This window comes from Salminus brasiliensis, chromosome 18 (assembly GCF_030463535.1).
Source record: "Salminus brasiliensis chromosome 18, fSalBra1.hap2, whole genome shotgun sequence".
Classification (NCBI taxonomy): Eukaryota; Metazoa; Chordata; class Actinopteri; order Characiformes; family Bryconidae; genus Salminus; species Salminus brasiliensis.
The window spans coordinates 18719706-18737719 of NC_132895.1; the positions used below are offsets into that span (position 1 = coordinate 18719706).

General features: G+C 38.1%; 1 protein-coding gene across 1 annotated transcript; it reads left to right on the forward strand.

Moving 5' to 3' along the window:
• Positions 1–770: 770 nt before the first annotated feature.
• On the forward strand, positions 771–14259 carry traf4b (tnf receptor-associated factor 4b). Its single transcript, XM_072661702.1, has 7 exons — positions 771–1034; positions 6934–6985; positions 8064–8168; positions 8779–8940; positions 9683–9844; positions 10026–10181; positions 11945–14259. Exons 1-7 carry the CDS (start codon positions 892–894, stop codon positions 12599–12601), a joined length of 1437 nt encoding a protein of 478 aa, XP_072517803.1. The 5' UTR covers positions 771–891; the 3' UTR covers positions 12602–14259.
• Positions 14260–18014: the final 3755 nt, after the last annotated feature.

Consider the following 18014-nt stretch of genomic DNA (forward strand, 5'->3'; position numbering starts at 1 on the left):
CATCGTTCAATAAGTTTGTTCTGCTTCTGCATCTTCCCACAAAGCTGTGTGTGTATGCTTCACACAACAACAACACACTCTTTTAAAATAGCCTTTTTAAAAGAAGAAACAATAATGAACAAGACGGTGTCCCAATACTTTTGTCCATGTAGTGTATATGCACCAAAATATATAATAAATTAGTTATGTTGCAATATATTATTAAAGACAGGTGGGAATATTTGTCTTCTAAGAAAGATATAATGTAAAGAGACTTAAATATGTATTAGGAGACTCAGTATTTGGTCTGTTGAGTTATTTCTTGCTGTTATTATAATATAAGCCTAGAACAACAATTCAATCGCATATACTGTTGTGCACATTTAGTAAAGGTAGGACACTATTTTAGACCCAGGTAACACGTTAAAATAGAGAGAAAACAATTACAAATAAATATATATAATTGTGACTCGCATGCATTGGTTGTGAGACTCGCGCACCTGCCTCTCATCTCACGCACTCGCCATTTCTCACCTATTTATACAGATTTAAAAAAATAAAAAATAAATAAACACCACAGGAAGATAAAAGTTTCAAATATGAACACTAACACATCAAAGTCAAGCAATTATATCTATAATCATGCTAACTAATAATAAGTGAAACGTGTGCTGCATTCGTGCATTTAAACATGGCCACGCCCCCTCCAGTAGGCGGGTCTTATAGATTCGAATAACAAATAGCTAGCTACCTTCCTCCAAACACCTTAATTCCGGAAATGTCACACATCAACAAAGCGTGCTGGGAGATGTAGGTTAGTCGGTAAAGCCAGCAGTGGCGAGGTGCTCAGTCGTCTGTCAGCTTTCCTGTAGAATTAAGAAGTCTAAAGCAGCTCGGAGAGGCAAAGCCATCATGCCAGGCTTGGATTACAAGTTTCTGGAGCGGCCGAGGAGGCGCTTTCTGTGTCCTTTGTGCAAGAAGCCCATGAGGGAGCCCGTCCAGGTGTCCACCTGCGGCCACAGGTTCTGCGATACCTGCCTGCAGGAGTTCCTCAGGTACAGCTCTTTACTCTGAAGCAGAAAGTTAATCCAGCCCTAGAAGCTGCGTTTAAGGCTTATTCGCGAGTAGACGTGTCTAATCTTCCCTTGTTCGGCTCACCTGTTCCTTCTCACTGTGTCTTAAACAGCAGCTGCGGGTTTTGTAATTGGCATTTAATTTTTGAGCTGTTCAGTTTGACTGATTAGAAGAGCAGTCTTCATATTTGTGCTCAGATAAGCTCAAACATATGGACCAGGAGAAAAGGACGAAATCTCAAGCATGGCCGTTAATGGGTTCTGGTTAGGCAATCTACAGTCATGCTAATTGAGCTTTGGGTTGGATTCATAGATGTAAACATACTATTTACAGTATTTACATCAATAAACAGAAATTACATTTCTGAAAGTAATGTAAGAATCAAACAACTTGACTCTGGATTATGGCTGCTGTTCTGCAGTGCTGTTCTTGGGAGATCTTCATACACTGAACAAACTGGTGTATGGATTGGATATTAGAGTTCATCGTTTGACCAGATCAGTGTTATTCAAGAGGAGATGATGGACATGTTTGACTCAAATAACATGAACCTCTGTTTTTAGTGGACGAGCGTTTGCAGTAGATTTGCTTCACTGCCAAAATCGACCCACCAGTATCAGTTACGAGGAGAAGCTCTTGTGACAAAGCTGCACTATAGTGAATTATTGCTAAACAGGTCTGGCAAGATGACGGATACTTTAAAGAACAGCTCAAAAAGAGCAGTTCTTCTTACCTGCGGTTACCTCTTCCTAATGCCATCTCCTTCTACCAGGCCGACTGGAGCCGTACAAGTGACTTTTTGTGTTTTTATTATTGAAAAAACATGAGTTTATTGTCCTGACACTGTTGAATGGCAGTGTGTGAGTTGTCAGCAGACATGGATAGAGAGGCCTAAATCCCTGTTAAGGTAGTTAACTAAGGGCATAGAAACATGAGTAGCTTTAAAAAAGTGGCCGACCAAGAACTACTTACTAAATACTGAGTAACTTATAAACTTAGATACACAACAGTAGAACAGTAACGGTAACTTATATAACCAGATACACGTCAATAAAACAGTAATGGTACCTTATAGAACCAGATACACAACAGTAGAACAGTAACGGTAACATATAGAACCAGATACACAACAACTGAACAATAACGGTAATTTATAGAACCAAATACACAACAATAGAACAATATCGGTACCTTATAGAACCAGATACACAACAACAGTAATGGTAACTTATAGAACCAGGTACACAACAACAGAACAATAATGGTAACTTATAGAACCAGATACATAACAATAGAACAATAACGGTAACTTATAGAACAATAATGGTAACTTATAGAACCAGATACACAACAATAGAACAATAACGGTAACTTATAGAACAATAATGGTAACTTATAGAACCAGATACACAACAATAGAACAACAACAACTGTACCTTATAGAACCAGATACACAACAATAGAACAATAACTGTACCTTATAGAACCAGATACACAACAATAGAACAATAACTGTACCTTATAGAACCAGATACACAACAACAGAACAATAACGGTGATTTATAGAACCAAATACACAACAATAGAACAATAACGGTACCTTATAGAACCAGATACACAACAACAGTAATGGTAACTTATAGAACCAGGTACACAACAACAGAACAATAATGGTAACTTATAGAACCAGATACACAACAATAGAACAATAACGGTAACTTAAAGAACAATAATGGTAACTTATAGAACCAGATACACAACAATAGAACAACAACTGTACCTTATAGAACCAGATACACAACAATAGAACAACAACTGTACCTTATAGAACCAGATACACAACAATAGAACAATAACTGTACCTTATAGAACCAGATACACAACAATAGAACAATAACTGTACCTTATAGAACCAGATACACAACAATAGAACAATAACTGTACCTTATAGAACCAGATACACAACAACAGAACAATAACTGTACCTTATAGAACCAGATACACAACAATAGAACACTACTAAACTGCAGAAGAGCAGAATATTAAGGTGACTGCTCTAAATATCTGGACTAGTCTCAGTTATCTTCATCAACCCGTCGGTGCAGGCTGATGACGCTGTCTGATCTCTGCACTCTCTGTGATTGATCTTCACTACAGTGTTACAGAACGAGAGTGTCCTCTCTGTTTTTAACAGTGACTCTTATTGTTGGAGTTGTGCTGCAGATGTTATCTCAGAGATGGGTGACAGTCAGTTTCGCTTGTCTTATCAGTCGAGCACATGCTCTGCTCAGTAACTGGTTTGTATTGTAGTGTGGGATCAGCCGTGTTTGTACAGGGGCTGTGTAGTTGTGTAGTACTTCATTCGTTTCGCTTTCAACGTGGACGTGCCCTGTAAAGAGAAGGCTGGCTGGTTTACTAGTGAACAAAAGGCAGCATCTCTTAAAGTTAGCCTCTTTCATGCACAGAAGAATAAACGCTGCTTGTATCGGCCTCATAAAGGCATGATTTGGAATGTTTTGTATGGTACAAGCTACAACATGATGTTTTGGTTTAGTGTCCTCCTACTCTTTACTTACTAACTCCATGACTTCACAATGTCTCTGAGAAATAAAACATGGCATGGCAAGACCCAGACTGAGTGATTTGAGAATGTTTTTTATCCTCGGTCCAACTGTAGCTTAAAAACAATAATAATAATAATAATAATAAAATAATAATTAAAAAATAATAATAAAACAACCTCTTAATATACACTAAGCTGTATTATTCAGTATCTACAAGGACAAGGATGCCCCACTGGCGGTTAATTTATAGGCTGTGTAAGGGATTAATTAGTAATACTTCCATATGTTTCTGACTTTATTATTGAACTTATACTTTAATAAATTCAATTAAGATTGAAATTATTCTAAACAGTGTTTTAGATGTTCTTATCAGTATCCAACAGTAGTCAGTAATAATCCCAGTCATTTCATACCCATAATCTACAGCTCTGTTTATCATTCTTTTTTCAGATTCTCAGATTCCCATAAGTGATTATAGGAATTATAGTTCACAGGACTAATAAAAATCATTTTGTATGTTTATTTTCTTCAAAATATGTTTTTTTTTATCTTTACCCAAATATCTTTTGAATGGTAGTATAATGTAAAGGTTCTATACCAATTAAAGGTCTTTCCTGAAACCATAGATCTAAGATGAACCTTTTTTTAACCCCTGGAACCCTGACGTTTTATTATTCAGTAACGTATGTTGAGAAACTGATATACATTATCTAGTAATTACAACTCTAATACTTAGGCTATGTAGAAATGAGTGAAGGGCGTTGGTGTGCACTAGATAAAGGCATATGAAAGAACTTCTTATTCTTTTAGTACCATACTAATATTATTCAGTAACTGTAACGCTAATGTGTAAGTTATGCCGTTTTCAAAGTGAGGAGCTAAAGAGAGGCTCTTCAGAGAGGTCTTTAGTCTCCTAGGAGGTTGATGATGATGCCTGTTAGCTGTTGCCTGGTGGTCAGTGATTTCTCTAACTCAGTCCTGGCAACGTTGTATGTTTTCACCTGATCCAGCACATGTGGAGCTTGATAATTAGTCAAATCAGGAGATGCCAGGGAACAAATACCAATGCTGAGAGTAGTATCCCCGTCAGTGACCTTTGGGTTTTGTGCTGGATTTTCCAATCTTTATACCGGCAAGTGAGTAACAGGTGTGTCAGCAAAATTCCAAGATGCCTCCTGATCAGTCTTAAACAAGTCATACCATGAGTGCGCGCTAAGCTGGGATTGCTTTTGGGAACAGATCACAACATGTTATTTCATGTAATAATTCTTGCACAGGGCAGGGATGTTTTCTACAACATCCTGGGGAAACTGGTAGAGGAGTCAAAATGTAACACTGTGAGTCATGTGTGTTATGAAACACAGCTTTCAGAGTTAGTGTTATAGCATGTCTAGACTTATAGAGAAAAGTAGAACCGTCAAACACCTGAAGTAAAGATATTGCACAAGTAATGCATTTAATTTGTGTAGTAATAATGTACACATTTGCAGTTATAACCTGAAGTAGTGCATAAACTGTGGCTAGCTGTTAGGAAGATTCGCCTACTAAGCACATAGCAAGCCAACAAACATGCAGCTGTGTTCATAAATACATCACTCTGACATAAAGCTGGGCAATATAATGATATTTTATCATATCGTAATAAACAATATGCCTTTCTAAGCATATCAAGGATATTGTCAGTACCTAAAGAACACTAATCAACTGCAGGTTTCAGTACAAACAGTGTAATTAGACTGGTGTACTTAGATGAAGTGCAGCAGATGTTAAATAAAAATCACTGTACTCAGTCTGGGAGAGTATCTGAATAATAGTTTTTGAGAATATCTCGCTACTGATGTTTTTAGTCTGTGATTACATGTATTGCGAGAAATGTTGTGTATTGTGTAAATGTCTTTAATGTTGTGATATAGTATTTTTATCTAAACGCCCAGCCCTGCTCTGACAGTACATTGTAATGTAAAGAAAAATACGGTTTTGTTTCCCATTTGTCAGCCAGCTTGACCAGGGATACAGAGGAGTTACACTTCTCTGAATGTTTAGAAATGGGTGTCATTGTTCATTAGGAATGAACAGTGATCTGGGAATCATATCACTACATGCATCTACAGATATCTGCTTTTAAAATTCTGATATTTCATGAAGTATTTATTGTACTCCAGAGAGGCAGATTTATTAAACATACTAATTATGTGGCACTGTGCTACTGCACTAAAACTGCCTGTCTGCGTTTTATTAATGCTACTGTTTTTGTAACCCTCTATAAATGTAAGATTTCTCTGTAATTCAAGTAGATGTAAATTCTACATTTGGAATTTAAAATCTTTATGTATCTAAATATGCAGATATCAGAACTGCCATACACTTCTCATATCCTATCATATCATGCCCTCATTTCCTTTTTTTATTTAGACTCTGCCGACAGAAAGAGACATTACTGTAACCATAGAATGCATCACACACAAGAGTTATAGGAACCTAACTGGGTTAATCCCTGAAAGGAGAATCATTTGATTTCAAGTTTTGATATAGATGAAATAAAGTTAATAATTAACGCAGTGGAAGATGTGATTTTGGCGTATTTCTCACGTCAGTTTGCAAAGTAATTAAAGTTCCATCTCAGAATTACAAAAAAATGTTATTAATGTATTAACGTCTAAACTTTACCAAAAAAAGATAAATATTAGACATATTGATGTGTGTTTAAGTTAATACAGAGACAGAAATATGGCCGGGGCTGGCAATGTTCACAAAAAAATGTTTAATTAGTTTGTTCATTTGGTGCTGATTTCATGGACTAAGTTTTAGATTTTGACAGACCATTAACAAAACTCTGTGTGTGTGAATGGCAAATGTTAGCCAACAGCAATATAAAAGATTTAATTAGATTAACAAATTAGCATTAACTTTGTGTATTGGAGGGCTTGAATGATTCGTGGGCAGAAACCCTTAGGCTGTAGCTTCACATCCAGAAAGCATTAGAGCACAAACATATGGAGATAGTAGTGAACAAAGTACACCAAACAGGCCACGAATCTGTAGCCTAATGACGCAAGCAACGTTCACTCAGTAAATCCACAACAGAACAAGAGACTTAACTCTGTTGAGCCCCAGGCAGTCTTATTATTCAGTTATTAACCCTGACTACTGCTCAGTAACTACTGTGGAAAACAATGTGCAGGTTACGTAGGAATGAGGAACTGAAGTGTGAGTGCTTGTAAAATCAGATCAGTTACTCTGAAAACTGTGTGTATGATCCAGTATGTTCCCTCAAATCTGTTTTTATTATTATTATTATTATTATTTATTTAAACAGTGAAGGTGTGTTCAAGTGTCCAGAAGATCAGCTGCCTCTGGACTATGCTAAAGTGAGTACTGCACTGTCTGCATAAGAGCACTATGGCTGTGTATTGGCATGAACCTGGCAATATGATATGTATCATGAGAAAGGGATAACGGTTCAATAATTGTGAAATATTGTGATTCTGTAAGTATATTGATTTACTGCATCTTTTTTTTAGCAAATTCTTCTGCAGTCAGAACAGTGGGACCTGAAGAGTAGAACACTGCTACTGTCTGCCATTAATCTTTACCTGTAAACTATTAATAAAATCAACACGGTACTTTAAAACATAATATGATGTATGATCAAAATATTGGGATGTTCGTACACCTCTACAGAGCACTGGATTGAACCTTATTAAACCTATAGCTTACAAAAGTGTGACTTCTTAACAATCATCTCATTCCCTCGTGACCCAGCGTAAAACAGACAAGACAGTCCACAACACTATCTTCCCTTAGTGTGTTTTATGGCTCTCACAATTTACTTCATTCGGTAGCAGTTTCACTTGTTTTATTCATTTATTCAAATAAATCATTTTGATGGAATGATGCATATCAAATAGTCCAGATGAACAAAAGCAATATTTTCTGATAATGAAAGCTATCAATTTCCTCCCTAATAGCGTTTTACAGTGTTCTAGGCACATAACAGTGTACATACTGTAAAAGACTTTGTCTTTTGCGTTTGTTGATTTTTAATTCCGGGATTCAATTTTATGTTCAATATTCATACAAACAGTAAATCAAAAAGTTTTTTCTTTTGATATCGAGTCATGTACACTGATCTCTTTGCAACACTGCTGTGATACAGGCTGATAAGAACATTTTAATGAATTAAAAAGCTCCTAATCGGTGCAGTAAGTGTTTATTTTCTCAATTAAAAAAATAATATTGGTATAATTACAAATAACCAATTACTTAACAAATTATTTAAATAAATAATGAAATATTTAGAATAATAACTAATACAAAAATATTGGTATCCATGTATAACCTGGATTGTGAAACACATCTCTCCACTTTTGAGTTGTCCGTGTTGTACGTGTACAGTGATGTGGGTTGTCTGTCCTTTATTAACTAAATGTGGGATGAATTGTTTAGATTTTTCCGGATGTGGATCTGGAGCAGCAGATTCTGTCTCTGCCCATCCGTTGCATCCACAGTGAAGAAGGCTGCCGCTGGGCAGCACAGAACAAACAACTTCAGGTAAAAAACACACACACACCTACCTAATCCTGCTACCGGGCTAACCAGAATAAACACACACACTCAAAAGCTGCTGCTGTCAGCACCGAATAACCTACTGTAGGTACAGCACAGACACCCACATGCATCCAAGCACATCACACTCAGGCCTGTTCAGAGAAACAAATCCAGCTGTGGTGCAGTTAATTTAATGTAGTGCTAGACTGCAATATTCTGCAGCACGGATGGATTATTATAGGGACATATGAGCCAGGGAGCCAAAGCATTAAGATCACCATGTCAATGTTTGTAAACAAAGGGTTTCCACGCCCTTTGTTGGATGGGTTGGATCGTCTTACAAACTGTTGTCCTCTGTGCGGTTATTACATGCTCAGCCTCTCTCTGTATCATTTTTAAATATAAATTTGTGGTTGCAAGTTTACACACACTCGTCCTGGACTTGAGTGTCATGTCATTGGATTTTCAGTGATTTCTTTGAACTTTTTTTTGGGATTCTTATGCTTGTCTATTTCACCTGTCAGTGGTGCTAATGTTATGGCTGATCAGTGTACTGTGCTAAGTATATAACATGCAATACATAAATACTGTTTTCTTATATATACTGCTTTAGGCCCACTTATCGGCATGTGCCTATAATGTGGTGTCGTGTCCAAACCGCTGCTCCGCAAAACTGCTGCGGCGTGATCTCCTCGAGCACCTGCAGCACGACTGTTCTAAGAGGAAGCTCCGCTGTGACCACTGCTCCCAGGAGTTCACTGGCGAAGCTCATGAGGTCAGTGATAACACTCTAAACAAATCCTACATCTGATGTTCTCAGTCCTCGATATGAGCTAGATAGATAAATAGCTAGATTTGGAGTGACCTGGTTAAATATATGAATATCCAAACTCATAGCATGTGTTTATTTAGATCAGATAGGTGAATGGTAACCCTCCACATGTCTGTTTTTGGTGTTTGGTACATGCTCCTTTCTACAACTACTTTAAATTTAGTAATGTTAAAGACATATGCAGAATCCTGGGCCATGCAGCCTGCTATCAGCAGCCGGAGCCCAAGAGAGCACAATTGGTACTCTGGATGGGTAGATGGCTTATTCCCTCCCAACATCACTTTAGTGTGATGCTGGCCGGAACAGGTGCCTGCTAGCCGATGCATCATCCAAGCAAGCTGGTCGCCCAATGATGTTACATCACTGGCATTTGATAAGAGGCTGGTTATGCATGTGTCAGTCCTCACCCTCCCAGTATCAGTATGTCAGCATGTAATGGGAGAGTGGAAACGAGTGGGTTGGGTATTTGGCTTTCTAAAATCGGGGCACTGTTTTTGGTGTAGTGCAGTGTGTTGACCTGGGTGAGAGACAACTTTATCTAAATAATGACCAATAGATGGCTGGGATTTCTTGTAGTCTTATGTTGTCACTTGTCCATTATCATTCTTAAGTACTGCTGCTGATAATAATATGCAGATGAATGAATTTTATTTGTTTTACTAGCTGTCCTTTTCTTCTCCCACAGAGGCACCAGGACGCGTGTCCGGAGGAGAGTGTGTACTGTGAGAATAAATGCGGGGCTCGTATGGTGCGCAGACTGCTGACCCAGCACTCTCTGTCGGAATGCTCCAAACGTAAGCTGCCCTGCAAGTACTGTAGCAAGGAGTTCCTCTGCGACACCATTCAGGTCCGTGCACTGTTTACTGTACTGAACGTTTATCTTACTAAATACACAGTGATTAATACTACAGTAATGTTCACATGCTTTTCATATTCCATTAAGGCCTCATTATCACCATCTAATCTGATTAGCCTGTGAGTGTTGTCTTAAAGTCTTTGTGTTTTTCTTTTCTCCTGTCTTTTAACAGCATCACCAGAACCAATGCCCACGATTCCCAGTCCAGTGCCCTAACAAGTGTGGAACGCCTGGCATCGCCCGAGAGGATTTAATGACTCACATTAAAGAGGGCTGTGGCACTGCCATGGTGCTCTGCCCATTTAAAGAGGCTGGCTGCAAATATAGAGTAAGACAGGATGTTTTTCTTGCCCCCAGGGCCTGACTGACGTGTCAGTTGACCTGTTACACTCACTGCTACATCAATGCAGACAAAACATTATCATTGTAATCACGTAACATGTTAAATACATAAATTAATGCATTTATCTACTTTAAGTTGCGCCTATCGCTGACACCAATGTGCAAATGCACACACGCACGCGCAGCTTGTCTAGTCCCTGTTGGGCTCTCTGGAGCAGATAAACATGAACCTATGGGCACTATGCCTAATGTCAGGCGTGGGCTAGAAGGGTATAAAGCCTCCTAGCATTGAGCTGTGGAGCAGTGGAACTTGTGTTCTCTGGCCTGATGTTGCTCCATCCAATACTTTTGGCATAAATTGAGTTGGGGATGAGGTGGGGTGGTGATCATCCAACATCTTGATCTTACTAACGTCCTTGCCACTGAATGCTGTCCAATTCCCACAACAATGCTTCAAAATTTGGTAGAAAGCCTTCCTTGGACAGTAGAGTGCTGATTTTGATCATATAAAAAATAATCAAAATCAGCATGAATTTATTTTTAATACCCTTGATTTCAAAAGAAACAATGAATGAGCAGGTGTCTCAATACTTTAGTCCATATATTGTAGGAAACCAAAAACACTGGTTGTCTTGTTACTGTATTTATATTATTTATGACATTGTAAATTTCTACTAAGTGAGTTAAAAAAATTTGACCGCTGACAATTGACAATAATGGACACTTTAGGTTGCACCCATTGTTGATACAGTACTTTTAAAAGGCTCCTCAACGGGTGCTTCGCTAAGCGGGGCAAACCTGTGCTACCTACAAAACGTGGGAAGAGTTCAATTCCGGTGGGTTGGTTTTGGCCATAGTGTTAGCATTAGCCTTAGCTTTCCAGTTATGCTGTCGAGACATTCACCCCACTGTGAGAGCTCTAACACCAAGGGCATGGGGATAATAGCACTCCCTGAGACACCCGGGGCTGCTGGTAATCCTGCTCACTATCCCTTAATTAACCCTGTACACCTCTAGCTGGTCCATCTTGTCCATCAAAGTACTATCTATCACAGCCACCACCATTATCACTATAAGGAATGTAAGGTCTAGAAAGCAGAAAATAAGCTCAAGCTGAGATGAATGTATTAGCTGGAAAGTAAAGTGTAAGCTAAGCACAGAAACTATGTCGAAGACCTCGGACACCGGATTCTCAAGATCAGTTTTCGGACACCACTACAAAATAAGCTGACTAAAGGGGTAAAAAAGACCTTCAGAACTGAACTGTGGAGCAAGGGAACTGTGTTCTCTGGAGTGATGGAGCTCCATCCATTACCATTTGGATGAGTAGGAGGGGTATTGATCTACAACTGATTGTCCAACATCAGCCCCTGGCCTCATTGATGCTGTTGTGGCTGAATGAAATCAAATCCAGACAGATTTGGTTGAGCTCATATAAAGTCTTCCCAAAAGAGTAGAGACTGTTACAGCAGCAAAAGGTGGACAATTCCATACTAATAATTCTAAATAACTTGTACAAACTAGTGGAATCTTTTACATGTTTAACAGACAAAATTTCAGTGGTCAGTTTTAATCTCTTTTAAAATGGATATTGCAAATTTCCATACTGGTTGGACTCTACTAACTGTCTTGTTTCTTTTACAGAGTTTGCTCCAAGTTTACAGATTAGTTAGAAGATATAATCAGTTAGAATGACTGTCCACTACTTCCTTTCTGTCCACCCTCTCATTTATCTCTCTTTCCTGCCAGTGCATAAAGCCTGCAGTGCCTCATCACCTGGAGGAGGCCACCCACTCCCACCTTTCTTTACTGTGTGGGTTGGTGAATCGGCAAAGACTGGAGCTGAGGGAACTGCGGCGCAGAGTGGAGGAACTTTCTGGAAGCCAAGATGGCATTCTGCTCTGGAAAATCCCAGACTTCAGTCGCCACCTGCAGGAAGCCAGGAGCAGGACCACCGGCAGCGCAGAGTTCTTCAGTCCTGCCTTTTATTCCCATCGTCACGGTTACCGACTCCAGGTCTCCGTCTTCCTTAATGGTAATGGCAGTGGTGAGGGATCGCACTTGTCTATCTACATCAGGGTTCTCCCGGGCGAGTATGACGGGCTGCTGGAGTGGCCTTTCCCCTACCGTGTCACCTTCTCCCTGCTGGACCAGAGTGACCCGGCCCTCTCCAAACCTCAGCACATCGTAGAGAGCTTCAGCCCAGATCCCAACTGGAAGAACTTCCAGAGGCCTCAGCCTGGAGCGATGGGCAGCGTCCGCGGAGGCTGCCTGGACGAGAGCATGCTAGGCTTTGGGTACCCCAAGTTCATTTCCCACGATCAAATGAGGAAAAGGAACTACATCAGGGATAATGCCATCTTCATCAAGGCCTCCATAGATGTGGTCCAGAGGATAATTAACTAAGCTCAACCTAAGCTGTAGGATCTGTCTTATGTTGGTGTGCCAACCTTTTTCTGTACCTTAATGTGACTCATATGACCAGTTTGACCATTTTTACTGTAATGTTTTCCTGAATAAGGAATGGCTGTGAGCAAAATGTAAGGGTAGTATAAGAAATATTGTAGGGAAGGAGAGGGATAGTAGTGAGTTAGCAAGAAAATAATCTCATGTAGTAGTGTCTTTGTAAGAGTAGAAGAAAAGATAAAAAATCAATATAAATAAATTAGCTTTCTTTCCCACTAGTGCTGAGTAAAATGTAAAAGTTTAAATCCAGTATTTTTTTATTTTTTTATTTTTCAGATTCATCACTATATTTTAGGGATGTCCCGATCAGGATATTTGCCCCCAGTTCTTCTTAATGCTGAGTATCAGCTGATGCCGATCCTGTCGTTGTGTTTGTATAAATAATACAGTCACACACTTTTTTTTTTTTTTTTTTTTTTTTTTTTTTTTTTAATATAGTGGGTGAATGCTTCATTTGGTTTTCTATAGTGTGTGTGTGTGTGTGTTAGCATTAGCGTTAGCTCTAACACAGTTCTGACCACTGTTCAGTACTGGTGTAAAAAAAAGTAAACAGCTATTAAAACAGTGTTTACACAATATAGTTTCAGATATTTACCTTCTGAGAACGCTCCTCAGCACTGTCAGCTGAGCAGTGATGTCTGTTAATTGTGCCTTGAGGACACTAGATGGTGCTCTGAACACCATGGTTGAAACAGAGTGAAAAAGAGTTAGGATTAAACAAAGACTTGAAATTTAAATAGCCAATACCCAATCCTTTAAAATATGCCTGTATCAGAACAGGACATATTTGATATTACTGTATTTGATATTTACATTTACATTAAAGCTAATGAACTCTGAGTACCTTAAGATGAATTGCATTGAGATAAAACATTTGTTTTATCTGATACATAAGATGAAACTAAACTTTTATATAGAGTGTGTTTCTGTGGTGTTTTGTTTTTTAGTGGACGTAAAGTCATAAAGACATAATGCTCATTCAATTTCTCAAAAAATAAAAATCACTATTGCTTTTTGATTGCAATATTAATATAGCTGATATACATTAACAAGCACTAAAATTTACCCCGAATAGTACTTATTCTGGAAAAAGCCATTCTGTTATTTGATTGATTTTTTTTTTTTTTTTTTAATGGTTGTTGAGAGGGGTCAGGCCATGCATTGCCCCCCATTCATCAGAACCAGGCCCAGTTGCTTCATCTTTTTCCTTATTTACTTAACACACACTGCTCACTATCCACAGTGCTTGGATGTTTTTTGCTACTCAAACAGGATTTGTTTTGCCATTATTCAGTTTTAGAAAATGATTTCTGTAAGTGTTCTAATACTGTGTATACATGTACAGCTCACCAGCAGATCTGTAATTCTCTCACTTTCCCTCTCTCGTTAAGGAAGTACTACAGAAAAGAAGTTATATAGAAATATTTGGTTCCCCAGAAATCAAACTGTAAAGTTATACAGTTGATCATTTCTGAATCACCTAAAATTGCTTTTTGCAACCAACACTATGGCAGAGATATTATTTTCAGGGATTCACAGAATATGACCGTTAATAACTGAATAACTTTGAGTTTGTATATAGTTCTGAATAAGGAATAAGGAGTTTGTGTCAATTTGTAATGACTGCATTACATTTCGTTCTTGAAATAAAATGTTTTTTGAAAGAAAAGTTTATTTTCTGAACCAATTTTGTCATGTTTACATGTCTGATTATACTGATCGAGGCTGACCAAGTAAAAAACAATATTTCTGTTGCTTATGGGATATAAAAAGTGATATCGTACTTACAACAGGAAAAGAAAGATCTTTTCCCCTATTTTCTCTGCAGTGGTGCTCACTTAACTGAGTTGCACAATTTGCAGTGATGTCGTTTTACATTGATGTCGCTTTTTTAATTTAAGGATTTAAATTATTATTAAAATACTGCAATAAGGGAGAGAGTTTTTACTCTGTTGAAATATGAATTGTAGAAATGTGAAGTCTGAAATTACCTATGGAGAATCCTCTCACTTTTAGGCTTAACACTTAGGACTGCCCAGTTTCTTAGTTTGTGAAGTTCCTAATGTTCAAAAATGTAGAAATTTGATCCGATGTGTTTCTTATACTAAATGAGCTTGCAAATTACATTGTTTTAGTATTTGAACTGTACCAGTCATAAAGTTAAAAATTTTCATCAATTGCATCAAATGATTACATTAAAAGAAAAGAGAGAGTGCTGTGAAATGGGTTTATTACAAATGTCAGGATGAAATGTAGTTGGTGTCTGACAGAATGTCTCTGAAAACATTCAATGAAATGGAATTACACAGAACTGAATTCAGCAAATGTAGGCCTATACTCTTAACAAAAGGTTATTTGAGTGATGCCACAGAAGAGCCATGTTTGTAAAAGAGATCTGTGAGTGTGAAACTTTTTAAAGGTTTAAAGAACACCTTCACCTGATGTTAAGGTTCTTTACTAATTTTAAGGTGTAACTGCTAAAGACTGAAATGAGAAGACTACTGAAATTTCCTGTTTATGTTCTGAACATTTTCATCTTGGCTACTGCAGTTACCAGAAAAACAAATCAGTTGAAATGAAAATGTGAAATAAACCCCTCCACTCTGAGTTGCATTAGAAGGACAGGGGAAATGATTTTCGGCCATACACCACTACTCCACCCAGGCCCTCTGGGTTCTCCTCACACTGAACCGGAAGCTGAAAAAGTCACAAGAGGGCTTTAAGTATTTGAATATCAGAGTGAACACAAAGTAAATCCTAACAAGAGGAAATGATTGATGAATAATCTGTCTAATTACCCTGATGCTTTGCTCAGTCAGTTGTTCAGCTGTTCCAGCACTCAAAACATCCTCCATGAAACTATAATCATACAATGGATGGAATACATAGGACTTACAAAAAAGTAGTTCCACAATGGACAAAGCAATTGCTAATCACACGTTTCCCTCACAGGGATTAGGCCTAGTCCTGGCCTATAATCTGCTTTCAATGGATAGTGCATAGCCTTCACTTACAAGTCATTGTTGAGAAGATGTTGAGCTTCTTGAATTTCCGGAGCCTGTTCTTGTTCAAAGACCTGAAGGCATGAAATGATCAAATTGTTATTGTAGACACAGATACAATGACAGTCTACAAGAGAATCTGGCAGTACAGATCAAACCTTACATGTTATATCACGGAAGGTACAAAGCCAAGATGTACCAGAAGGTACAAATTTAATTAGACAGGTGCTGGGCGAGGTTATAGCGTCATCAGAAGACTAAAGCGCATGTACAGAAATTCAAATGTAAATCAATGTATTGTTTATTCTATCAACTCTATATTCTTAAGAGACCAATATATTCGGTATCCTTTCAGATTTTTAAACAATGAATCTGAGTACACTTCAATCCTTCACCAGATAAGGTCTGATTTAGTCATATAACATTGTGACTATTTATAGTGAATATATATTTTTTTAAAAAGGCCACCAGGTGATATTAGCACAATGCTTATGTGCTAATAACTCCTTAATATATGGCATAAAGGCTGGTCAGTGCTTCGTTTCATGTAAAGCAACACAGGTGTACTAGTAGATAATCCGTAGAGATGAATGTTTTTGATGACATGCAAGACTGGATATGTAAATGAATTTGCGCTCTTAGTGTCTGAATCATAAAAAGGAATTGCAGAGTTTGAGGGCGGTACGATCTCCTGCAATGAGCTCTGATTGGATGCTGACTGTTGTTCAGCATGACTGGCAGGAGAGACTGGTCAGGGCTGTAAAGAGAAAGTTGTAACACTTCAGAGTTTCACCACCCAGAAATAAACTACTGAACACAACCAGCACCCTTGTGAGCTAACAGGGGAAGCTGCAACATTGATATACAGCGATCAGCCATTACATTAATACCACCTGCCGAATACTGTATTAAGTAGGTCCCCCTTGCATCACAGTAGATCTGACCATTTGAGGCAAGGACTCCATAAGACCGCTAAAGGCATCCTGTGGTATCATTAGACATCAGCAGATCCCTTAAGTATTGTAATTTGAAGTAGGACTATCAATGAGCCTCAGGTGTCCATGACTCTGTCACCAGTTCATCAGTTGTCCTTTCTTTAATGACTTTTGGTAGATACTGAACCCTGCATACCACAAGAAGAAAATCCCACAAGATCTGCCTGATGTTTTGAAGATGTTCTGACCCCGTTGTCTAGCCATCACGATTTGACCCTTGTCAAAGTGGCTCAGATTCTTATGCTCATCCATTTTTCCTGCTTCATCACATCACCTTCAAGAACTGACTGTTCACTTGCTAGTGATAACACCAAATAAATCCACCACTCGACAGAAACCACTGTAAATGAAGATGATCAGTGTTTTTTCAATTCACCTGTCACCTAGTGCTAATGTTATGTCTGATTGGTGTATTTATGTAACAACAAATTTGTTTGTACAGCGTTTTTTACACCTGTTGTTGTCACGAAGCAGCTGTACACAATCAGTAATTAGTAAAAGACAGAAAAAAAGAAAAAGAAATAACATAAAAAGACATGAAAAATTGAAGACCCCCAGTGAGCAAGCCAACGGCAACAGTGGCAAGGAAAAACTCCCTCAGAGCTGGAGAAAGAAACCTTGGGAGAATCAAGAGTCAGAAGGGGGACCCATCCTCCTCTGATCAGAAGTATTTATAAATTAATTATTAAAGTTACTAAACCCTCTATACTGTTGAACTGCTCTGGTGTGCAACATTTTCATAATCATAATATAACAATCATGGTGTAGTATAGCTGAAGAGTAAGGATAGTTAATAGTGATAATATTAATAGTGGCAGATAGTTAAGAGTCCATTTAAAAAGGTAAGAAAGCACAATTGTATGATTTGATGAACAGTCCTGTTAATGGAGGCTAAATTCACATAGTTTTATTTGCTCTCCTGTTTAATTCAATTTGTCTGGTTACAATGCTCCCCCAGTAGCTTCTATCTGGTGACTGCCGTACATTGGTTTTCAGGCTGTGTAACTAATAATGTCACCCAACTTTAATCATTTCTCTTCCCAATGGAACAGGTTTAGTTTCTGAAATAGGATATTTACATCATTTTGTAATAGTTGCTAAAATGTCAGATAAACTGGTGCAACTGCAATTAATTCAGTGTCGTTCCTTATTGTTTAAAACAAATTAGCTTTAGAGTCTGAATACGTAAAAAATAATTGGTAACTGTTCTGTTCACACATTCATGGCCTTAATGACTGCTTGAGGATTTTTGATAAATTCAGATAAACGTCATGTAAGTGTACGTTCAGCAAAAGCACTTACTACAAGTGTTGACTTTAAGACAAGGTGCCAGAGGTACTTCTATATATGCTTAAG